Source organism: Macrosteles quadrilineatus, unplaced genomic scaffold (assembly GCF_028750875.1).
Source record: "Macrosteles quadrilineatus isolate MER2022 unplaced genomic scaffold, UCM_ALF_1.0 Scaffold_5__1_contigs__length_97177068, whole genome shotgun sequence".
NCBI classification, from domain to species: Eukaryota; Metazoa; Arthropoda; class Insecta; order Hemiptera; family Cicadellidae; genus Macrosteles; species Macrosteles quadrilineatus.
Window position 1 is genome coordinate 89,534,853 of NW_026542598.1, and position 25,911 is coordinate 89,560,763.

Consider the following 25,911-nt stretch of genomic DNA (forward strand, 5'->3'; position numbering starts at 1 on the left):
ACACTTCATTTGAAAATTTAAAAATTTAACCAGTTATTAAAAAATTTAAAGTAACTATGTTGGTTAAACAAAATAACAAGGAAAACGTAAACAAAATACTTGTGTTTATAACAAGCCATCCTCAGTAGGCTAGCAAATTACTAAATACAGTCCTGTGACAAAGAGAAACTTAGCTATTGAGCAAAGATTGCACTGAAGATTACCGACCCTATAGGGTAAAATAGTTCTGATCAAATACTGATTATTTTACCTGGCCCTCTCCCAACAAAACTTAATCCCTGAAGTACTAAGGCATTCCAAGTTAACTAATTATGTCTTGGGGTTTTAATTGGCATAAAACTATTAGGCTACCATATGCTAAATCCCAATGAAAAGGCAGACATAATCTCCAATTTCTTTAGAAGCAATAGCGAAAAAGTGAAAAATCATTGTCACAAGCCATTTTGAAACTAAAGTGATATGATTTTGTTTATATATCATTTTGGGGAGAAATATTCTGTGTGATTAGCACTTAAAATTAAGCAAGATCATAAATTGTATTCAAGTCTTGTTTGATTGCATTTCAGCGATCAAATGTATGGTTTGTAATAATGTCTGTTCACGATATTGTTTTATTAACCAAACGAGCAAGGCTCAGTCATGGTACTTTAAGTTTAAATTAGGTAATTTGGAATGTGATTAACCTAAATGGCCAACTAAGCACATAGGCCTATGAGTCGGTTTTTTTTAGATTGGTTTTAAAATTTATTGTTAAGTGATACAATTGGTTAAAAACCAGTGAGGCTGTGGTATATTGTCAATGGTACAAGTTCCCTATTGTGATTTGTTATATCCTAGACTAAGTTAATGGTTAAAAATCTAATGGAGGAGAATAATGACTTGTGAAGAATGACGCCTGAGTGTTCCTCCTAAACATTGTCTGGCTAGACCAGGGGTGTCATGGTGCCAGAACGTACCGGAACGCCGTTCCAGCACTGGTTTTGGGTACGACATTCTATGCTTATAGACATTGCAGATGTAGCAGATGACACAAGAAACACGTCGGGCCAAACCTAACAATCTGAAGATGAAAAAAGTCCAAGTGCTTAATTTATTGAGGAAAGGTTTGAAAAAAGTGGTTTAACCCTTAAACCACTCTCATGTCTGCCGTGAGCCAAATTAGTTTTGACACAAGTTAGCAGACAGCATAAAAAATCACCACTGAAAGTGTCAAAAAGTAAAAACGCTACAAGTTAAATTGGGCCATTTCGCATCATTAACATTTAAACAATTCTGCTACATGTAGGCCTAAGTAGTTGGTTGGGGGGCTGTGCAGGGAGGAGCACCCTATACCTCAGTTCTGGTCCAGGTGACCCGATCCACCACTGCAAAACTTGCCATGACACCACTGGTCTAAACAAAGTATGTAGTTTGACGTTTTGGCTATCTTAAACTTGGCCAGATTTTTTTCCTAGACAAAAACTTAATTTAGGCCTATCACATTTTTTAAGTCATAAGGCAAACTATTTCTAAAGTAACTTAGGCCTAAGCGTGTTGAACAGAGAAGGGTAGACATGGTAGGGCCAATCATTTGTACAATGCCGATGACTAAGTTAAACCAATTTTGATTAACTTATGGTAGGCCTAAGGCTAAGCCTAGCCTATTTGAGCAGCCTACTTTAACTATGTAAATTGAAAAAAAGTTAAGTAATAGTTTAGGTTACACTTTGATATTTTACACCATCCTATAATCTTAGCAATAAAATTATTGATTCAATTTATAACCAAACTTAAACTTACCAAAACCTAAACTTTCTAGCCTATATCAGTTGTAACAATCGATAATCGGATTTAAAAGTGTTTTCAAAGTTTGCATAGGTTGAAACAAAAATACTGAATCAGTACACATATACTAAACAGATATTTCCCTATGTCTTATGATGAATCACTGACAGAGAGGCAATTATTGAGCATATAGGCCTAAGTAGCCTATAGCCAAGGCAAATTGCATAACTTAACCCACCATCAATCATGTCTTCATTTTCGACGTCTTCTAAGATCATGGCACTCAAAAAACGCTTAATTGCTGAATTCACTGCAATTTTTGCAATTTAAAATAAACACACAAAACAAAACGAAGGATTTACACTAAAGTTAACCTACACAGTTATCTCTATAATATGTTGTTTACATTTTAAGTGGCAAGCAAAATTAACTATAGTATTCTTTCGATTGTTAATTGAATTACACAAATTCTCAACCAACGCCGACAATATTAAGACAAATTGATTAAGGTAACAGTTTATTTTTTAACTTCAGTTAATAAACAAACAAATCCCGTAAACGTCAAACAAACGACCGAAATGACGATTGACTCTGAACTCTGACTGATACTGATAGTTCTGGAAAAAACATGTTGGTTGAACATATGGGAGAAAACAGCTGTAGTAATACAGTACAAAACGAAAGTAGTAAAAGTATCGTTGAGCATGGCTCCTAGAACAATCCCATGGAATCCAAAAATAATTTGTCCCATCGCGTATATTCCTGTAACTGTATGCCTGAAAAGATACTTATTAGACGTCTTGTGATTTTATAAGATTAACAAGTTTACGGACTATCATGGCATGTTAGTTAAAAATACCGCAGAGTTATTTTTCAAATCTTTTGCATGTTTTTATTTTATAAAGTAAAAGAATGTAGACGTTCTTACCTGTTTTCTGTTAAAGGGTCAATCAATAATTACACTTTGGTACTGTAGTAGTAAAATATCAATCTTGACACTGACTAATATAAGAGTCGCTGTGTTATAAAAAAAAATATAGAGAAGATTTAAAAAAAACTTCAAATAAGCGCAAAAAGGCATATGATCTTGATCTACATACTGTAGTTTTTTTTCTGGACTTAGGATTTTATTAAGATATATTATAATCTCGGTATGCTGTCAGTTGAAAATTGAAATGCGCCAAATTACCATTGCAAGAAATCTTAGGACCAGCATAAGCTATCGTGCAATGTGTAATATATATTGACAACAGATACGGAAGTCTACCCTAATATATTTTTACGATAATTATTATCGTTCAGTGCACCCAGTCTGTATACATTTCTCAACCAAGGGGTTACGCATTTTATTACACCGTAGAGTTTATCGTGGTAAATTACATATTCATGTTTTAAATATCTCATGAGTATAAATTTTACCTACTGTATGACCTATGAGCCTAAAATTTGAATTTAAATTAAATTTAGATCAAATATATATTATTTATGTTGTCCAAATTCCAAATATATCAGGTTAAAGAAGATGCACCCCTTTAACAGCTGTCTATAGTATCATCTGTTTTATTGGTTGCCCGGGAGACGTTAGGCGTTAGTTACGGGTGACAAGGGGTCTTGTATTTATTTGTTTGGCGTGTTTCTAGATTGGTTACTAAGTTAAAATTATAGAAAGTAATGCCGCAGGAAGATTGTACGTGTGAGGGACAAAATGTAGTTTTTGGTGATTATGGAAAGGTAAGAATTACTAGCAGTTTTCTGAAGCATCTCAAACATTTGCTGTGTTCCTCTATCGTGCTTGAATGGCATAACAAATTACCAAAACGAAATTTATTCAAAATAATTAGCTATTGTTACTTTCTTTGTCAAAAAGTAAAAATGTTAAATAGTTTATAGTGTTGGGTTATGTCTATGCACTATATTAGGCATGCTGCGTATTCTCTAGAACAACTCTAAGTTAGTTCCATTACAGTGAGGATCTGCACATTTTACAATAAGGAAGGAGAAGGATCCCTATAACTTGTTAGTTTGTGATGAGATGAAAGCAAATAATTAGACACGTGCTAAGTATTTTTAATTTTTTGTAGCTAGTGTTTTATCTCATTTTTTTACACATCACACTTTCAGACTCTTAGGTACAGTGTGTCTCAAAAGTCCCGTTATTTTTCTTTATTAGAGATAACATTATAATATCAGGGAATGTTTTATGTTTATATGATCAAAAAAGTAAGTTTTTGGTGTATGTAAATTTTCACCCCCCCCCCCCCCCCCCAAGAGGTAACTTAGTTTGAAAGTAAGTTGATATTTTCAAATGTAAACCCCTGTCGAGTTGAACATAATTGTAAAAGGTCATAATAAAAGAAAAAGAATGGCACAAACTGGAGGTCTCTACGCCAACCCTATCTAAAGTTTAGGCAGTTCAGTTTTATTTTTACAAAATCAAATCAAATAGGTACTTATCCATGTAAATAAATGAGGATACTTATCAATGTAAAAAAATCACTAAGGACCTTGATTAAATTTGATTTAACTGCTCTAAGTCGCAGGCAGTTTCCACCGAACTTGAAATGGAATAAGTTATGGTAGGCTATAGTTTATTGTATTTTCTGAAGGGGGGGGGTGTTAAATATTTATGGCTAGGGTTTGAATGTTCGCATTGTATTATTTTCCACAGGACGTGATGGGAGCAGTAGGAACTGGAGATGCTTCGGGTACAAAAGAGCCTCAGTTCCTACCTCAACCTGGCGATGACATAGTCAGGGCTCCAGCAGGAGAGATGGGCCCCATCGGGCCCTGGGCCTCAGGGTGTGTAGACTGGGGCCCCCTCGGTAACTTGACTGGCACCAGACCTGTGGTAGACAGCTACTCCATCACCAGATACAGTGAGGGGGAGTGGAGAAAACACAATCATGACATCTTGTGTGCGGCCAGTGAAGAACAACGGAGATCTAATGTGTGAGTGATGTTCACATCTAGCCGCAACTGTTTGGCTTAATACATAATTAGATTGTTTCATGATTATATTACAAAAAAATCCAGTAAAAAAATCAAAGTTTACAAAGGCACAACAATTAATACAATTTGGAATTTATGAGGTTCATTTGAGTTCATGACAGACCATCCATGGTAGCGATGTCGTGGGTCAGGTTCTGGTGAATGTTAATTCTTTCACTATATTAGCTCACCACTTGCTTAAACTTGATACATTTCACAAACAGGGCCATGACCCATGAAAGGAAGAAACAAGGTTAAAAGAGGGTGCAAACTTCTTTAAAATACCAGGTTACACCTTAGTGCAGAAAAGTTATTTCCCTAACTCTGTATAACAAATACACTATAGGGCTGCTCTAGAAGTCATTGTCTTAAGAACCTTCATTCCAAAAATATTCCAAATAAATTTACTGGACTGAATCAGATGTATGTCAGCAGTATAGATGTTGGGCAACAGTGAAATAAGCACCGACAACTGCCCTGCAAGAGAAACCTCTTTGAGTTGCATAAATAAACTTTCACAAATACCTAAAGAGAGTTTCCATCTAGACAAAAATAATATCAACATTGTCACTTTTTATTTGGAGCCGACCATCTAGACTTCTAAAAGGTAAGTGTTGTTTGACAGGACTGAGCTGAACAGCCGAGAGGCGATGGAGAACATCGCAGCGGCTGCAGACAAGAAGCAACACGACAACACGCTGCGGCTGGGACAAAGAGCTCACGAGGTGCTGCGGTGGAGAACTGAGCTGGAGAGAGCCATAGAGGATATGATCACAGAGATTGACTTGTTAGAAGAACAAAGAAGACGAGCTCGTCAAGCCAAGACTGCTCTGTGTCAGTGAATAAGACGACTTTAATATTTGTTGTTTAGTTTTTTCATGTTGTATGAGTTCTTGTATAAATACTACACATTATTAGTAGGGAAGCTGTCCAATCACATATGGGTTTAAAGGGAAACGATGAAACAACCATGATCCTTTGTAAATTCAATGGCACTGTAACCATTATATTGCTTAAACAGTACAACCTCCTCACTACTACTACTACTAGTAAGACATCCTTTCATGGGCTTTTGTTTGGAAACTGTTTTAAAAAATGCAAAGGGCGCCAGTAGTTACAAAAGTGTAAATCCAGTTGAAAATTCCCCACAAAATTTGACTGGTTTGAATGTGCTATTTTGAAACGTATACTAAAAGAATAACATGTGCACTGTGTGGCCTGAAAACTGCTCCACTGCAATGCATAACTACAATTACACCTTTAAAATTATCAATCTGAAATGAAGACTTTACAAGTTTCATAGTTTAAATGCAAGGAAACAGAGATTCCTTACTCTTATAATTTTTATGAGTAACCATTTGAATTCTTTCTTTGAGATTTTTATTCTTACTTATTCTTTGCTGTCATTACAGGTATAGTAAAGAATATAGCAAAAGAATGCCTTAGTCGCAGAGCCAAAAGGATGGAACCTGATTTAGTGAGAGATGAAGCTGAGGAAGAATTGATCAAGGTATGTAGGAGTTTCCTTTGAAGAAGTCAGCCTGTTGCTCGAATTTAAGCCTATTACATAAACTTTGCATCGTGCATAGCATAGAAATCCAACATATCCGGATGTTGTGTAGCAATCCAAAATATGCATTTGATGCACCTTGGGACTTAAGCCCTTTCCTCATTTAGACAATATTGCCTTGTCAATAAAACTTTTAAATATTAAATTAGACCCGAAAATACAAAGTAAATTATTTAACACTCAGTCTTATTGGTTTACTCAATTGATAGGAAGCAGCCTTGGTGAAAGAAGTTGAAGATTTGATCGATAGAACACTCATCCAGATAGAGGAACAGCAAGCAAGAAACAAAGCAATCAAAGCTCGGATGGAAGACGATTGGTCGGACAAGAAGCAAACTTACCAGATTGCAGCTATCAACACCAACCTCACCATCAAATCTAGGACTATTCTCTTGAAACCTGGGGCCACACGCTTTCCAGAAAGGTGTTTAATAAGTTAAACTGTGAAGTAATAGATGAAGTAACTAATAATTACATGTAGGATACCTGTGTTTTGAGAAGTGTAGAAGCTTGTTTTTGCAAGTCAAGTCTTCACATTAAGAGTTTTAGAGAGACTTTAAAACTACTTTTTATTTACTCTATCATTGTTTGTCCTAACAAACTAAACTATAAATTACATAAGAGGCTCACAAATATGTAAAACATTAGCTGATTGGACAAAACAACCACATACATACCCGATGAACACAAAGAAAATGCAAAATATAATTTCCTATATTGCATTATAATTGTAGACACTGAATGTAAGCTTAAAGTGTTGTCTCAAACCCAAATTTGCAAACCATGGAAGGTTAGTGTGCTGTCCAATGAGGTTGGTGCAGGTTTTTCATATTTTCTCTTACTAAGATACCAATATTCCATCTGCAAATGAGAAATGTAGCTGGAAAGGAATAACGGTGCAAGTTCTCTGATTTTCATGAGATTGATTGAACTTGTTCAAACGTGTTGCAGCCAGTCTACACCGGCAGGTTGGGAAGACAATGTGAAGGACATCTTACAGACAGCGCAGGAGGTGAAAGGACAGTCTTGCGAGTTGCGAGCGCTGCTGGACGGACCGATCCTGAGCGACTGTGTGAGAGATCTGCGCGCGCAAGCTGACCGTGTGGAGCAGGCTCTTGCACGACGTGTGCGTGAAACCGATCTCTGCAGACAGGCGCTGGAGAACGAACTTGCAGTGGTACAGTAACATTTCATCATGATCTTATGTGTTATTTAACACGATAGTTGTCTTGACTTAAGACATATTTGTTGTGTTTTGATGTTGTTTATGGGTAAAGCAGTCTTATTACAAGAGCAAATAACAGTCTTTTTGCGTGATCTCAACTCCTCGTCACCATATACTACTGAGTCACCTACTACTACACCTACTACATTACACTGTAATGTAGTATGTAATGGTCACTGTATCACTATCTTTATTTCTGACCATTTATGTGGCCCCGCAAAACTGTCCTCACAGCAAGTACCACAACAATATGCATTTAAAAAAAAGTGAAAATAACATGCTTGAATGATTAAATCATCATCACTTTCCAATTAGCAATTAAAAAGCCAACTCTTCTTTCCTAAGTGTACATCTGTGTCGTACCATCTGAGAACAGAGAGGATATAAAACTGAATTCACTATTCGTAGGTTGTGCGAAGAATAGCAGAGACTGAAAAGTTGATTGGAGAGTTGAAGGCGGCCATACGGGCAATGGACGCTCCGATGAAGAAGGCTCAGACTAGATTGGACAATCGACTGCATCGACCTCGCACAGAGAATTGTCGTGACAAACCTCAGTTTGGGTATGTTATTATGTATTTACTCGATAATCTTCCATTGAAAACTCCTATATTTACTCGTCCCCAAAGTACTCTACTAGTGACTAGTAATAGCTCAATAACTGTTTCTTGAATATTGTCCTTCACTTTTTTGGTATTCAGGAATTAAGTAAAAGCCAATTAGCTGATTAGGATTATTATGTACAAGGATAGGGATCAGCTGGCTTACCTGGTAGACAGAGTCCAGATTAGCTTTGGTAACACACACAAAACAGTAAAGCTTAATATTTTCATTTTGTCCCTGTTAGGGACTTCATCAGAATGGAAAAGAATGAAGACTGGCCGTTAAAGTTCAAATTTAAAAGTTCCACAGTGCTGCCAACTGTAGTTTGAATTGAAATAAACATTCCTGTTGAAAATAAAAAAGATGGACATGGTAACAGGAATTTTTATTTCAATTTAAACTACAGTTGGTGGCACTGTTGTGGACCTTTAAATTTGAACATTAACTGCCAGTCTTCTTTCTACTCCCTTCTGATGAAGTCCCTAACAGTGACCAAATATTTTTAGTTTAAGTTTTACTGTTTTGAGTTATGTTATATGTGTGTTACCGAAGCTAATCTGGACTCTGTCTACCAGGTAAGCCAGCTGATCTCTATCCTTGAACTATCCTTTTTTGGTACTCAGTATTCTAAATTTCATTCGAAACTTTGTTAAATATCTTTGAGCACTCATACTTGGGGATATTCTTTTCTAAGGTGAAATTTACTTGAGGCAAGTAAGTGGACATTATTGCGTCTTAAGGATAAGTCTAGATTTTCCTTTACAGTACAGTACAGTTTACATGGTCTATTTATTTAGTTTGTACTGATTAGATTCGATTTCCACAATGCAGACACACCAGCGGTCAAAGAAGAGTGTTGTATGAATCAGCTGACAGGTTTTTTGCTGACTGGGATCAGCTGGTGTTTAAGCCAACGATCAAGCTCGCGACTTTTCTCAGAATCAAACTGACGATCTTCTAATGCTACCATCTGTGTAGGTTGGTGGAGGAGGTGAAGACTATAGCAGATCAGGTGAGCTGTCTCCAGGCGAGACTGAAGGAAGCCGAAGACGCTTTAGTGAGACTCTACACTACACGAGGACATCTTGAGCGAGAGATACAAATCAAACGTAACACCCTGTATATTGACAAAGATCGCTGCCAAGTCACCAGAGCTCACTATCCTTCTTCTACCGCACTGGCTGGTTACGCTTAACCTTCCATGCTAATAGTTAATGGTGTGATTTTTACACCCTATTGTAACGAAGGAAATTTCAAAATTGTAGTAACACTTTTTATATTGACGTAACATTTTGGTTACATATTGTATCTACTGTGTTTTGTTTTATAATTGCACAGAATTACTATAGTGAAATTTTTACTGTAATAAAAGTATAAAATTGATTGAAATATATGAAATTGATTGACTTAATTATCCTCTTCTAACCCTGTAAAATAAAGAGAGTACAGTAGACTCTCTCTTATCCGGACTCCTTGGGATCGAGGCCAGTCCGGATAGCGGTTTTTCCAGTTAAACCGATGTCCCCAAAAACTTGTCAAAACGGACCGTTTAAATGCATACTGTATTCAGTATTAGCCTTAAATTTAGGAGAGCATTGTATTTCGACACGTAATCGCTAGTCTCACATCTTTCCCAAGAGAACAGTCGTTTCAGTAAGACCCGCTTCCTGCCGATCTAGCCCGGTTAAACCAATGTGATGATAAAAATTGTCCGTTTAAAGAGATTTAATTTCCACCGAGTGTAGTCCGGTTAAAAGGTGTCTGGATAAGATGAAGTCTACTGTAATGGTGGTGGTGGTCAAAGAGAGGATCTTTTATCTTATATCTGAAATTACAAAACTCAAAGCAGTCAAAACAAACAAAAATTAAAAACAAATCTCTACTTAAAATCAATACTCACTATTATTTAATATATTTGGAATTCATTGTTAAGCTTGTTAATTGGATTTAAAATTGTTAGCACCAGAATATCAGCAACGTCATGATCATCTCAATCAATCTCACACAAGACTCCCGTCCTGAAAAACAAAAAACCCATATTGGTTAAAAGTTCACCATGACAAACAGTGATCACAATTTACAAAATATGGGACCTAAAACAACCTTATGTTTAGTATACATCTTCAAGTTTATTCCCTTGAACAAATCCACAGTGATATTTAAATATCATACATATTAAAACGTGACAGGGTTTTTTTTTATTTCACGATTCTGAATCAACCACTTGACGGATTTTCATGATTTTTGTGTTGAAAGAAAGATAGTTTTGAGAACTGGGGAATGTCGAAGCCATAATTTTAGTTTTGGGTTTCAGTTTCTTAGAAATTAAGTTTTAAATTTTAAAAAGTCCGGCAGCCGACGCTAACGTTCTGCACCATTTGCTTAATGTAACAACTGTAAACATTCAGCATTTTCGACACAAATTCAGCTTTTGGATAAAAATGAAATAACATACATAGAATTGACTTATTTATACTATGTGTAATTGCTAATTTAATGCTAATGTAATTTAATCGGTAAGAGGATGAGAGTTTATTTAAATGAGGTTAGTTAATTTACTCTGTGATTTTGTCATTGATTATAGGAAATAAGTAAGATTCTATAACCATTGCTGTATAGGAATCAAAGCTTGCGAATCTTCAAAAGAAAGCTTATGAAAATTATTTTACTACTTGACTTTTTGAGAAAAGGTTGGGAAAATAACAATGATCACATGTTTTAATTCATCTTGGAAGCTTTTTCTTTATTATAAATTTTGAACTGCTTAAACTATGCTTGAATTAGTAATAGACACACTATAGTTTTAATGGACTACTCAATTCCCGTACGTAGGACGGGCCAACAGCTCGAATTTTTTATTTCACGTTATATAATTTGGACAAAAAATAAACAATATTGTTTTAAAAGTAAAAGTATATTATACAGTTGTGACATATCTGCAAATTCAGAACTTTGATCCTGTATCTAGGTTTCAATGAATTATCTTTAATATTATGAAAAAAGGATTTTTATAAACATAAAATACTTGTCTTCCTTATACTATAAACGCAAAGAGGAATAGATAAAAGAAAAAATATATTTACACTACCATTCCTGCATGATAGAATTAAAACAAATAAAAAACTAAGATCGCTATACAAAAAATTACAAATTAAAATATATTTTACTGTTCTATGTACAATATAAAAATATTTCACTTTATCGACTGATTTTGTGACAGCTCAGAGTTTAAAACCAAAGAACACCAGCGTCCACGTCGTTATCTTCTACTTTGATGTTCTCCACTACGTTGTCGTTGTTCTCCTTCTGATGTTCGTCATCCGACTCGCTCACTGCCAGGTCGTCGTGAATCTTCTCGCTAGTGTGAGGTTTGTTCTCTCGGCCAGGTAAACCGTGCATCAGGAAATCCGATGGATCGTAATTCGGATCCACATCCATGCTTTCATCTATGGATTAACGGTGCAGTTAGATAATAGACTTAAAAAATATTAAAACTCATTTGATCAGAAAGATTTATTTTAGATTATCACAATTGGATGGGTGGCTAGCTGTACTGTCCATGGTAAATTGGATATCAGCTTGGATAAATTTCTCATCATTCTCCTTGCCGAACACTCAAAAGGTCAGCAGCTCTGATAATAATATGAGTTTGTAACAAAAATTTATGTAATATGTCATCTGTGTAGTACCTTGTGAGCAGCTATAAACTAACAACATTCTGAGTTTATGGAAAGAATCTGCCAATCTGATAAACGGAGAATGGAGGCCAAGTGAACTGCCCCCTTGAGTGACAGAGATAGCTGATGTTGAACAAACTCTGCTCTATTAATTAATATCAATGGTACAACTGGCCAACCAAGCACAAAGAATTAGGTTTACGACAATATTATTGGATTTACAGTTTTGTGGGCAATCTTGGCCACAAGTTTTAATTTTTAGACGTTTAAGTATAGTTTTGTTAAAAAATTATTGTATTCTTCATCCAGCTGAAGCTGTCCTCAAAATTTTATTCAAAAATTTTGTTTGGCAGAAGTAGGGCATGTTCAAACCAATCTTTATTTTTGTTTTGCTACATACATCTGTGCAGGGATAAACCTTAAGACCGGGGCAGACCCATATGTGCTATGTTGCGTAAAAATTATTCATCAAACAAGAAATGCATAGGTACATAGTGCTTGTTGCAATAACTAGACAAAGTGCTGCAGTAAACGTTAAAGTACAAGGAACATGATAGGTTTCTATAGTAGTTTACGCAACGATTGCGTAAAGATATTGTTAACGCACGAGTAGAAATCTAGAAATTTTGTTTGATGCACATTGAACATTAAACCAAACACTTATTGCACCACTCAACAATTAAAATGGCCTGAACAGCTGATTAGTTGAAGTTTGAATCATTACAATTTTACTTCTTTCTCAATCCTTCAACCTCATTGGTCCGTTACCCGTGTTTTTATGAGTAAAACTAAACTGTTATGAAAATAAACAATGCTGTTATGAGAAACTTTTCAATTCTAAGAACTGAACTGAAATAGCTTCTTTACAAAACGGTTGTAGGTAAAAGATGATTACCTTGGTCCTGTGGCACGCAATATGAAATGTTCCCTAGTTGCATCATAGCCTCAGCAGCTTGTTGACTGTCGTCATCCAAGTGAGGGTCTGTCACTTCTCCACCTTCCCCCACCTCCTCTAACTCGTCCTCACTGGAGAACTGCAGGTCTGCAACATTACAACAAGAGATTACCCTCTTGTGTTATAACCCACAAAATTGGTTAACATTTGTCGCAATCCCAGTAGACTTTGAGAATTTTCCGTCACCATAGGAGACATTCACGATTCATCCGAGACCACAGAAAATTATCACCATTTTTCTGCAGTCATTGAAGATGTTAAACACTTTTCTGTGATAGTAGGAGAAATCCACAATTTTGTCAATACTGAAGGAGATCTTCACAATTTCACTGTGACCACAGAAGATGTTAAGAACTTTCCTGTGACGGCAGATGTTTACGATTTCACTTGGATCGTAGGAGACTTTCATGATTTTGCTGCGATCACAGGAGATGTTTTACAATATTGCTGCAGTTTAGGGCTTGTTCACAATTTACCGCAACCGCCAAAGATATTGAACAATACCCTATAACCCGATTACAGAATAACAAAAAAGGACAAAAAGCAACCTGATTTTTCAGGTCCGATACCTGAAAGTCGACATTACGACTCAATCCAAAGTAATAACAGTTTGACTTACAGAACCTAAAATATAGTAAAATATTATTTGTTTTTGAACTCATCCGATTGATTGTTTTGTGGATTTCATGTTATATGTTCATAAATTAGGATGAATCAGTTTCAAATAACACTAAAAACTATCCCATAGTCTGTTTAAGCTAATTTTAAAGATATTGAATCCAATCACCTTTTTAGAACTAATAAGTTTAAGAGATTATTAATCAAACTGATAATAATTTACTTCTGCACATGTGCAACAACCAAACCAAGATTACAAAGGTCTCCTACCTTCCTCCAGGACTCCAGGCTCCTTCTTGACTCTGGTCTTGATGTCCACTCCCTCCATGTCTCCCTCCACATCCACAAAGTCAAACTCCTCGGTCTGTCCTTTGCCAAAGTGAGACGGAGACCCAGGCTGGCTCTGTGGTGAAAACAAACATGATAGAGTGGCTTCTTTTAGATTATTTCACAATAGACCAACTTGTATAACACTGCACCGTTACTCCGACTGGAGTCGCACCCACGCTGTGCCAGTAAGGCATGACTCCGATCGGAGTCGTCAGCAGCGAACGTGTTAAATGCCTTTTGTTAAAAAAACACAAAATCAATCTGGGAAATAATTTCATTTTTCAAAATTCAACTTTTGGTCCATTAGCCATTTGTCTCTTTTAAAATTATTGATATTTTGTAACGTTTCCTGAGGTTTATCCTATACCTGATGATGGTCCTGTTCCTGCATCTCCTCGTCCAGGTGCCAGTTGCCCAGGGAGTCAGTCTCGGCTTGCTCCAAAGCTCGCTCCTGAACAAGACTTATCTTGCGTTCCAGCTGAGTAAGGTGTTCGTCATACTGAAAATACAAAACAAACTCATAAGCTTGAACCAGATTCCTTCCAAGCTTCATGCATTGCAAAGTGTTTCCTACTTTGATACTGTACAAGGAACGTCTGAACTTTACAAAATCTAAAACATTGTGACAGTTGATTTTTGGGACAGCAGTCGCGCTCCAAAACATAATGGGATAAAGTCCGTCCTGGAATAATAAACACAAAAAAATGGAATATTTGACAGTCAAATACAGCATTTTCAACCCTAAAATGTTTTGCGTTGAAAGGAAAGCACAATTTATTGATTTTATTGTGCTAAAGTGAAATTCATCCCATTTAAGTAAGTCTACTATCTCACAAAATATCCTTAACACCTTAGTACTTGCGCCCAATGTTTATATTGTTTTAGTTTCAATTAACATATAATTAAAAGCTTGAGTTTTTATCAACTGATTTCAAGTCGTGTAGGAGTAGAGTGTTTAACAACAGCTAAAACACACATAAAACAGGTACTCTCATATGGATTATTTTGTTTTGATTTTTTAATTGATATGGTCGTTATTTAGTACAAGACATCAGTCTAAAGTACTATTGGTAATGTAAGTAGGTGTATATGTTTGAAACAATCAAAGATTTGATTCCTGTTTTCTAAATGTATTCAAGCTATACCACAAAAAGATTTTTTTCCCAAAGCAAGAGAACAAAAAAGAAAATGTTCAACCCAACTTTAAATTCAAATTGTACCCTCCAATCTATAACACTTTTTTAAGTAGATAAGAAAATGCAAATTTTGAATAAGGATAAAAATAAGGATGTAATAAGTATTTAAAATGAGAAAAAAATTTTGCATCCAACTAACACAAATAGAACAAAGTTGAGAATAAACAGAGTAACATTGTAACAACAAACCTCTTCAAGAGTTTCCTGCGCAGCCTTAAACAGAGTTTCTGCCTTCTCTGTAAACGCAGAGTCCTTGCCATTGTATGTGATACAGTTCTGTAGAATCCTCTCCACATCTGACAGAAACTCATGACGCGAGTGATATTTGTGAGCTGTCAAATAGAAACAAATTGCGTTTTAGTATGTTATATAAGCTGTTGACGTTTCATAGGGATAGTAAAGTAATACATAAGTATTCAGGAAAGGGATAACAGTTAGCTGTCTCTCTGAGGATATCTAGGAGTTCAGGAACTTGAAGATACAATTAGTTAGTGTACAAAGTCAAAAAAAGCTTCTTCAATGGGAGTATCAATTTGAGGTTATGATGGAAGATTGGTCCAGATTTTAAGGATTGCCAGTAGGACTTCAGACATATCTGAATGGGTAAAAGAGTATCCTGGCATAGGAAACACAACAACTTTACACTAAACTCAATGTATATAATATTTTACTGTTGTAGACAAAAGACCGGAAATTGTCTTGGTCAGTGGCAGTGAAATATTTAAATTTTACTGTTTAGGGTCCTGAATAAGGTCCCGACTCGACCCTTCGGGCAAGCCTGATTACCCCGACAACAATCCTCAAGCATACTTAATTCCTTGAATGTTAATTTCAATTCAAATTATTTACAAAAAAACGCTTTTCACTTTTTCACTTAAAACCAAGAAATTAATTTTTTCATTGGTTGAAAAAACCTTCAGTGGTTATAAAATAAATTCAAAATCCCCAATTACTCACATTTAACCTTCTTAGATATCGTCTCCAAGTCCATCGGGTACTTGACAATGTTGTAGTAGTCTTTGACCAGCTTCTTGTTGACGGGCTTGACAAACGGCCAAGACTCGGACATGATCTTGAGCTTGTTGTTGACTACGTTGTCCAATATGAAGGTGAGGGCGACTTGGTCATCATCATCCAACAGTGGGTTGATGGCCTTCTCTAGCCTCATCAACTTCTCCTCCTTCTCAGCCAGTCGCTCAACACACACTCCCAACATCCGTCGTGCAGCCACAGTCAGCGAACTCTTGGCTCCTACACACAACAGAAGATAAGACAAAAATCGAGTAGAAGAAGAGTTTGGAGTCAAGTTTTGTAATGACTCAAAATTCAATGTTTATAATTATAGTCCTTATTTTAATTTCAAACTCAATCTTGTTATATTTTCAATATTTATCCATGTCCATTTTTAATATTATTAAAACCATATTGTCTCAACATATACCGGGTGTCCATAAATGAATATCGGGGTTTTAACTCTTTATAATATTAATTACATTAAACTTACAGTTATAAATGATATGTCACATGAAAGAGCAACTCAAACAGTTTTATATACAAGCTTACAAGTGTTCTATGTGAGCACCATTTGTCACACGGCACACATCAAGTCTATAGCTGAGTTCTTCCCAAACGTTGAGCAGTGTGTCTTCAGTAATTGTTGCAACAGCTGCTTCAATCCTGTTTCGTAATTCATGGAGGTCAGCTGGTAATGGAGGCACATACACACGATCCTTGATGAAACCCCAAAGGTAGAAATCGCATGGCGTTAGGTCGGGTGAACGTGGAGGCCACGCATAGCAAGCTCTGTCATTGGGTCCCTTGCGGCCAATCCAGCGGTCGGGTAAAGTTACGTTCAACCAACCGCGTACTTCGTTATGCCAGTGAGGTGGCGCGCCATCTTGCTGGAAAATGAAATTCTCTGGTTCATATTGTTCCAATTGAGGGAAGAGCCATTGCTCTAGTGTATCAAGGTAAGAAGTACCAGTAACAGTAGCTTCACCAAAAAAGAAAGGTCCGTAAACTTTCCGCCGGGATACGGCACAAAAAACATTGATTTTAGGGGAGTCTCGTTGCACTTGTACGACCTCATGAGGATTTTTTGAGCCCCATATCCGCACATTATGAGTGTTAACATGTCCACTGAGGTGAAAGGTCGATTCATCACTGAAAACAACATGATCTAGAAAATCTTCATCGTCATTTAACAGCATTACGTTAGCGAAGTTGGCACGTAAACCATGGTCTGCAGGCTTTAGAGCCTGTAACAACTGTAAACGATAAGGACGTAGTTGCAATCGTTTCCTTAAAACTTTCCAAACAGTCGACTTAGCAATTTCTAATTCACGACTAGCCTTCCGAACTGATTTCTTTGGGCTACGAGTGAACGACTCTCTCACTCGCTCAACATCCTCTTCGCTAACTCTTGGTCGTCCCGTGCTCTTCCCTTTACAAAGGCAGCCTGTATCTTCAAACTGATGAAACCATCTACGGATGTTATTGTCACTTGGAGGATCACACCCGAACTTAATGCGGAACGCACGTTGCACAGTAACTACAGATTCAGTCTTTGCAAACTGCAAAACACAAAACGCTTTCTGTTCACTAGTCGCCATCTTTGCTACTACCGCTTTCTAGCGGATCGCGGTGTAAACATTTCACGCGCATGCGCAATGGTGCTAACGAATAAAACTGTTTGAGTTGCTCTTTCATGTGACATATCATTTATAACTGTAAGTTTAATGTAATTAATATTATAAAGCGTTAAAACCCCGATATTCATTTATGGACACCCGGTATATAATTTACTATCAAAATTTATTCATTGGCTTATCCAAAATTATTATTCAAAAACAAATCCTCCAATCAGAACACCATCCATCTGGGTTCAAGATTATTAATAAAATACAACCATGTTTTTATTTATGTGAACCCCATAACTTGATATGATTTACAACAATGAAAAGGAGAGTGCAGTTTAGCTATTCAAGAAGAGCACATAGAAACTATATTAGTTGTGAAATAAATTATGAAAATATAAAGTAAAGTATTGGCAAAATATCCAAATTAAGTTAACCGAAGAAAGAAGAATTTAAGCCTTTAAACTAAGAAGAAAATTATTATTACAGAAGATTGGTAAGAACTTTCCATTTATTAACTCAGACTAACTTATAGACTCCTCAAGCATCCATTTGGACCCTATTTACCTCCATTAATTAAAATCAAAATCATTCCTATTTAATTTATTGTTTTTGAAAGATTATTAAATTTATAATTTACCATACTCATTGAAAATTTAAATTGGAAATCTTTTGATTCGGCCACCACGAATCCCCACCCCTGAACAATTTTTTTGTAACCCTATATTAATCATTTAACTTATGTACCATTAAATGAAGAAGTTCATGCTTTAAAACCTCTGTCCTCAAATTATTATTGTTTAAGATAAGATTAGAATACAAACCATATTTAGGGTTTATTTCAATGGCGCCCAACGTAATAGGCTTGAATCAAAAGATTTCATAATCGTATGTTGAGACAATCTAAAATAGGCTAATAAATACCAATAGGCTAATAGGCTACTTACGTATGTTAGGCCTACTCTTAAGAAGTTAGGTAGGATTAAGAATCCCGATTTCCCACAACTTATGTCCCACCAATATTAGGTACTAACTAAACGACTTGTAATTCTAAAAATAAATAGGCTACTATAAGGTAAAACAGATTTATTTCATGTCGTAAAGCGTAGGCCTAGCTCATTATTGTTATAACGATACCCAACTTGTCCTATAATATCCCTGTTCCCTTACACCGTCATAAACAAAATGGCTAACAACGATAACGACAATCACTATAATTTGAGACAACCGAGACGTTATCCTGCATTATTATTTCAACAACACGAATCAGACGAATTGTCAAATCTGTCAACAGAAGAAATGGAAAACCTAACCTATGTAGAAGGCCAAGATGAATCTAACACCGGTTCGGGTTCGGAACGTTTCAATCCTAGTGGACCCAGCGTCAAAGATTTGAACCGGAACGAGAGCGACCAATCAGAATCAACGGACCGGGCCGAGATTATTGAAGTAAACCAAAGACCCGCAGCCAATCAAAGCACACATTCACAGTCAGCTGATATTAGAACCACATCGACACACGGAATCATCCGAGGGTTAACGAAGACGCCCGAAGCAAGTTTCCAGCTGTTGGAGACCGAGTCTCCGACCATTGAAAACCGTCCCAATGACGTAATCCCAACACTCCCGCACGCAACTTCTCAAACACCTGAAGCTAAAGCTACGCAAACTACTGAACAACCGGATTTGAACAAAATATTTAATTTTCTAGAACAGTTTAACACTAAACTTGATCAAACCAACACACAACTAAACCAAAAATTAGATCAGACCCGAATAGAGCTAAACCGTGAGATAAAATCATGTCAAAAAATTCTAACAGAACAAATAAATGACATTAGAACAACACAAAGTGAATTTCGCCAGGAATTAAATGTCCTAAAAGCTAACCAACAGTCCCAAAATCAAGAAAACAAAGAATTTCAATTTCAAATCACAAATCAAATTGACGAATCAAAAATAAATATCCAGACATTTGTAACTAATAACTTGGAACAACAAGAACAAAAGTTAGAACAAAATATGAAAGCATTAGTGCTACAAACAAAAACCGACAGTGAAAATATTGCTAAATATTATGCACAATCCATCCACAATGAAATTGTTCCTAAATTACACATACAAAATAATCTTATCCAAGAACAACAAAACGAAATTAAAACTATTACTGAAACTCTAAACAAATGTGAAAGTGAAGTACAGTCACTAAAACTGAAACATCATTCACCAATCCGGAACGACAATCCTATTCAAATCATATGTTCGGGATCTGACCCAATGGAAAGACAAATCCCTAAATTCAATGGAAGAACTATAAATCCAAATGAATATCTACAAAAACTTAAACGGTTCTACACTAAAAGGATAGAAAGAAATCCTAATAACGACCCTGTTGAAATTCTGAAAGATCTGCTCGACGTCAGTTTTGAAGGACCAGCGTCCAGATGGCTTCAACTGGTTAAGGCAGACATTAACAGTTGGGAAAGATTCTCCGAAGAATTCACCATGAAATACTGGAGCCGTGAAGTACAAAGAGGAGTACGTAGCAAGATTGAAGCCGAACATTACAAACCTAATGGAACGCTCAACAGAACTGAATATTTTACTGAGAAAGTCCTATTGCTACAGTCTATTACACCACAAATGACTGAAGAGGAAATAGTGATCCTGTTAAGCGAACGATTTGATCAACTCATCCAAGATAGCATTCAAGTACAGAACGTGACAACAATTCGAGCATTCGAAAGACTTCTGCAAAAAGAAGATATCCGAGATGGACCCAAAAGGAGCAAACCTGCGAACTACCATAATATGGATCACCGACCAAATAGTCCTACACATCGTAACAAGACTCCACCATATAGCTCTGATATTAACCATCGAGCCTATCAACCAAAAACATCATCTTATGCTATACGGACACCACACCAAGAACATCAAGAACCTAGAGAACACCAATATCAGCCATACAACCGTTTCAGACATGATCCTCGCAAAAACTACAATCAAAACCACAGACAGCATCCTTATACCAATACGCTCACTGATCAAAACCGATACCACCAAAGGCCTAATCAATACTACTACAATAACAGCAAACCGTATCCTACAAATGAGCAAAAACAAGTATGTGCCATGATAAGTCAAGACAGTCCACATGACACAGCAACACAACAAAGATCTCCAACAAATTTCAACCCCTCATACACCAGCCAGGGAAACGACCCGTCGCTGTAGATGTAAGCCGAGGACCATCAACTACCAACATCATAACAACTACAGCGATATCAACAGCAAATATCCTCGAAAATAATTCTTTAAATAACCCTAACAATTTTTCGATAAATAATATAATGTGTGATCAAGATTTTTTATTAAATGAACCCACTGAAAATAATAAATTTCCTGTATCCAAACCAGTTAAATGCCCTGAAATAGATATTAGAATCAATAATCTCCCAACAAAAGCATTAATCGATACTGGTTCTACAATAACATGTATTTCCGAACAATGTTTCAAAGAGAATCAAAAAATAATTCAACCACTTGAAGAACTTCCTTTGTCTAATACGACAATAACTACAGCTACTGGTGAAAAATCAAAACGTGTTGCAAGAATCATTTATGCCCCTGTAACCATTGAACATCAGACCATCTGGCTTCAATTTCTTATCATACCTAATTTAATTAAACCTGTGATATTTGGTATGGACACATTAACAGAACTCCGACTAAAGATAGATTCTAATGAAAATAAATTAAGCTTAACAATTAATGATACTGATATTAATCTAAAATGTGATATGAGTATTAAAATGGGACAAGTATGTCAAATAGATATAGGCAATTGCCAAAGGTCATATGATAACTACTATAACAATGAAGAAAACTATTTTACAATGTACAAAGAATATCACTTACCCAAGAAAGAACCACAGACCCACAATTACATGAAGACCTTCAAACCGATTTCCCCAATACTTGGACCATCAACATACCACATAAGTGATCTCTACAATGATAAATTATATGGACCCTATCATATATATCCTCCATGAAGAAATACATTGAACCAATCTACACACTATAACCGAAGATAGAAGATAAACTGTAATGTACGCTTAACCCAGTAAACATTGTCGTAAAAAGGAAGAATTTTAAATCATACCCACACAAGCAGTGAGTTAACAAGCCAATTTCTCCAGTTACCTCTGTCCCAATGAGCCGTATTAATAAAAAGAAGGATATGCTCAAAAGGAAAAGGTATGAAGCAAAAGCATTTGCTTCTAGTAAAAGGTAAAAGTAAAAGCATATCCTTCAAACCGTATTAATAATGATTACCTTTTACTTCCGAGCAAATCCTTCTGCTCGGAAGTAAATGGTTCTTTAGGAACATCACATGTTACACGTCTGATCCTGTCTATTTTTGTCTACTGATATCCCTCGAAGGCTTAACTGTGCCAACTCCGTGTAATGGTTTTGCATCTGGCTTTAAATTTAATCATAACAAACTAAATTATAAAATCTAGAGTGTGTGGGCCGGAATTTTACCCCGGATTTTACCCCTAGAATCTTAACCCCTTTCTAGACATAGAATTTGGTTGATGATAATAGTTAGTCGGGTACATAATAAATTTGTTTATAGAAATCATCATATATGCTTTGTGATAAGTTTTGTAAATATTTACAAACACAACATAAACAATTGAATACTAAACATATGTTATTTGTCACTTTGTAGATAGCATGCAGTACTGTATAACCACAGAAACCTCGCCGCAGCTGCAGACTAAATAAATTTCCTTTTCTGGCTGGATTTCTTCTAAAATATTCCCTGAAAATTGTCAGATTTATTTCCTATTTAAATGATATTAATTTTAATGAGTACCTAGGTTTGCTGATTCAAAGAAGGTGTTGAGGTGTGTTTTTATTGAAATGTTGATAGCTTTGTAGGAGGTAAACAAAATACTCCCGCCACAGCAAACCTGCACACTAAGTAAATTTCCATTTGCCTGATTGGATGTACTCTAAAATGTCGCCAATATCACATCCATTCCCTATTTAAATAGCTTTAGTTTAACTGAGTACTTAGGTTTACTGCTACAGGAAGGGTAAAAAGGTTTTTTTTTATAAAATGTAATAGTTTAGTATGATATAATGCAAATTTGATCAAAAAATGCTCATAAACAAGAAAACTACAACAGTTTAAAAACGTTTCCATAAAAATAACATGGAAATTTTAAATTTAATTTTTTTTATTTTCTCCGTAGCCATTAGGCGCATAATATCGCTTTGATATACTAAATTAATATTTTTTTTAAACTCTACAAAATGGCGTGGAAAGAAGTTGCTAAAATCTATGTTTTTAGGGTAAAAAATGTTAAAATCCAATTACCCTATAAAACCGCTCATAAACCATCGTTTCCATATCCTATTATGCTGATTCGCGAATCCCTTAGAATAAACGTAGGTTTACACGTTTGCACCAAATTTAATCAAAATCGGATCACCTTTGCTTGAGTTATCGTGCTAACGGGCAAACATGTATATGAATTTGAACGGAGGAGGTTTTTGGCCTCTGGGGACCTGAAAACGGAAAAGTAAATGGGTCATGGGTCTAGGTCTTACCATGAGACCTACGGAATAGCTTTTGCCCTATTTAGGAAATTCGCTAAAAATTAGCACCACACTAAAACCACCACACACCTTTTACTTAAACGTATAATCTGCTACTGATCAGATGCATCATTTTTGAAGGATTTACTTCAAAGAAAAAGTAAATGGTGAGTTTTATTAATAACCATTTACTCAAGTCATAAGCAAAACCTCAAATTTCTATAGATTACCTTTTACTTCTAAAGCAAAAGGTTTTGCTTTAGTTTTTATTAATACAGATTGAAGGATTTGCTCGTATTTTCGCAAGTAAAAGGTTTACCTCATCTTTATTAATACGGCTCAATAGTTAAACTATAGTCATAATCACAAATTTAATGTATTTAGTTATAAGAGGTTATCATCAAGCAATCACAAACAACTATTCATTTAATGTACTCCATGGTACCTATAAGAATCATACATCTCTTATATGTCTCATATTCATTTCATATTTCAACATTTGTTCATCACTCCATTCATTTATTATGTAAAAAATAAAAAAAATTGTTTTAACCACTTAAATTAATGTTATGTTTTTAATGTTTGTAGAAGATAGGAGGGGATAGTAATCATTTTGCTATTTTAGAATTATTTTATTGTTATGTTCATTCCAACTGAAATTTGTTCTAGTTAAACCTTAATGTTAAGTTTGTTAGATTTTTGTTTCAACTCAATTTCATCTCAATATTTGTTATTTGCTGTATAATGTTAAATATATTTTTCGTCATTTAGCGAAAATATGTCATTAAAAAATTTAATTACATATTTTCTGAGGGGATATTGTAATGACTCAAAATTCAATGTTTATAATTATAGTCCTTATTTTAATTTCAAACTCAATCTTGTTATATTTTCAATATTTATCCATGTCCATTTTTAATATTATTAAAACCATATTGTCTCAACATATATATAATTTACTATCAAAATTTATTCATTGGCTTATCCAAAATTATTATTCAAAAACAAATCCTCCAATCAGAACACCATCCATCTGGGTTCAAGATTATTAATAAAATACAACCATGTTTTTATTTATGTGAACCCCATAACTTGATATGATTTACAACAATGAAAAGGAGAGTGCAGTTTAGCTATTCAAGAAGAGCACATAGAAACTATATTAGTTGTGAAATAAATTATGAAAATATAAAGTAAAGTATTGGCAAAATATCCAAATTAAGTTAACCGAAGAAAGAAGAATTTAAGCCTTTAAACTAAGAAGAAAATTATTATTACAGAAGATTGGTAAGAACTTTCCATTTATTAACTCAGACTAACTTATAGACTCCTCAAGCATCCATTTGGACCCTATTTACCTCCATTAATTAAAATCAAAATCATTCCTATTTAATTTATTGTTTTTGAAAGATTATTAAATTTATAATTTACCATACTCATTGAAAATTTAAATTGGAAATCTTTTGATTCGGCCACCACGAATCCCCACCCCTGAACAATTTTTTTGTAACCCTATATTAATCATTTAACTTATGTACCATTAAATGAAGAAGTTCATGCTTTAAAACCTCTGTCCTCAAATTATTATTGTTTAAGATAAGATTAGAATACAAACCATATTTAGGGTTTATTTCAGTTTGGCTTCAAGTTCTATGGAAACAACTGTTGAGAAAAATGGGTTTTGACGGCATTTAGTGTTATACACCAAGAAAGTCATTATGAAAGGTACGGTAGTATTGGAGAGTGGATGTGGTTTGTTGGATGAGTATTTCGTAGCGGTGGTCTTGATGGTGTTTGTGCTTGTTGGTCCTGAGGGCTAGGATGTCCAAGGGCAGTCTGGGGTGGAAAGGATTCTTTTGGTGAGAGCAGATGCAGTCTTGGCAGGAGGAAAGCTGTGATAATGGCTAATGGGGTCTTCAATCTAATTTGGGGTGTGGGGAGCTGGGAGGTTTTTAGTGGTCACAGTGTGTTGATAATCAATTTTGTAATGTGCCCAGTCAACATTTTGATAATCAGTTATCTCTAAAGCGTCTTTGGTGTCAGTTTTGTTGGAAAAGTAGTGATTTTGAGGTCTAAACTTAGAAAGTCGTCAGAGCCTATGTCATAACCGGGGAAGATTTTGGTGAATGGAACAGTTAGGCTGTGGGGTGGTTAAACCTCAAACCCCCTCCTCAAATATAAAACCTCGTCAGCTTATCCTCATTTTCAACGGGCTGCTTGACACACACATTGCATCAACTCTACCCTGGTTCCACTATGGGGATGAGAACAGGGTTTAAAACCACATTACTGTAACCCTGATAAACATGACTAAATATTTGTGTAGTTAACAAACCCTAGCATATATTATTCAGTTTTCTCACCATTGTAAAGCGTAGAATTTTCGACTATCTGATTCACATCTGCCAAAAACTCCTCACGACTCTGGTACTTTTTCTGCCGCAAGTTCTCTCGTATAGTTTGCAAGTCCATCGGCCTCTGAACGATCTTGTAGTAATCAGGTACCACCTGAAAATAAAAAATGATCACTTATTGAATATTTCTTAACACATTAACTGTCATAAATTCTAATTAACTTCAATGTATTTTATCTGCTCGTGCCTCAGGGATTAATTTTTCTATGAATAATTTTAGCTTCATTGGGCTAACAATTAATGATGCAATCCAACAAAAGTTCGACATTAGTAACCAGACCAGGTTTGAACTATTCCCATACGGGAAAATAAATTGTGT

At 35.5% G+C, this 25,911-nt stretch overlaps 2 protein-coding genes across 2 annotated transcripts in view; one reads left to right on the forward strand and one right to left on the reverse strand.

Moving 5' to 3' along the window:
• Positions 1-3,354: 3,354 nt before the first annotated feature.
• LOC128995013 (tektin-4-like) lies at positions 3,355-9,527 on the forward strand. The gene is made up of 8 exons (XM_054419877.1): positions 3,355-3,495; positions 4,433-4,713; positions 5,378-5,586; positions 6,165-6,262; positions 6,532-6,746; positions 7,274-7,499; positions 7,956-8,110; positions 9,129-9,527. The coding sequence occupies exons 1-8, from the start codon at positions 3,436-3,438 to the stop codon at positions 9,343-9,345; spliced, it is 1,461 nt and encodes a 486-aa protein (XP_054275852.1). The 5' UTR covers positions 3,355-3,435; the 3' UTR covers positions 9,346-9,527.
• Positions 9,528-11,228: 1,701 nt separating this feature from the next.
• Positions 11,229-25,911, reverse strand: part of LOC128993979 (transcription initiation factor TFIID subunit 1-like) — a 40,365-nt gene continuing 25,682 nt past the window's right edge. The window contains exons 26-32 of the mRNA XM_054418131.1: positions 25,542-25,686; positions 15,884-16,177; positions 15,116-15,258; positions 14,098-14,229; positions 13,671-13,803; positions 12,723-12,869; positions 11,229-11,596 (exon numbers count right to left, since the gene is read on the reverse strand). Coding sequence (XP_054274106.1) covers positions 11,379-11,596; positions 12,723-12,869; positions 13,671-13,803; positions 14,098-14,229; positions 15,116-15,258; positions 15,884-16,177; positions 25,542-25,686 — 1,212 coding nt within the window. The 3' untranslated portion in view covers positions 11,229-11,378. The remainder of the gene's footprint in view (positions 11,597-12,722; positions 12,870-13,670; positions 13,804-14,097; positions 14,230-15,115; positions 15,259-15,883; positions 16,178-25,541; positions 25,687-25,911) is intronic.

Coding starts and splice junctions, on each gene's coding strand:
- LOC128995013 (XM_054419877.1), top strand. CDS start 3,436: ATGCCGCAGGAAGATTGTACGTGTGAGGGACAAAATGTAGTTTTTGGT. Junction 5,587..6,164: donor TCAAGCCAAGACTGCTCTGT/GTCAGTGAATAA, acceptor CTGTCATTACAG/GTATAGTAAAGAATATAGCA. Junction 7,500..7,955: donor TGGAGAACGAACTTGCAGTG/GTACAGTAACAT, acceptor CACTATTCGTAG/GTTGTGCGAAGAATAGCAGA.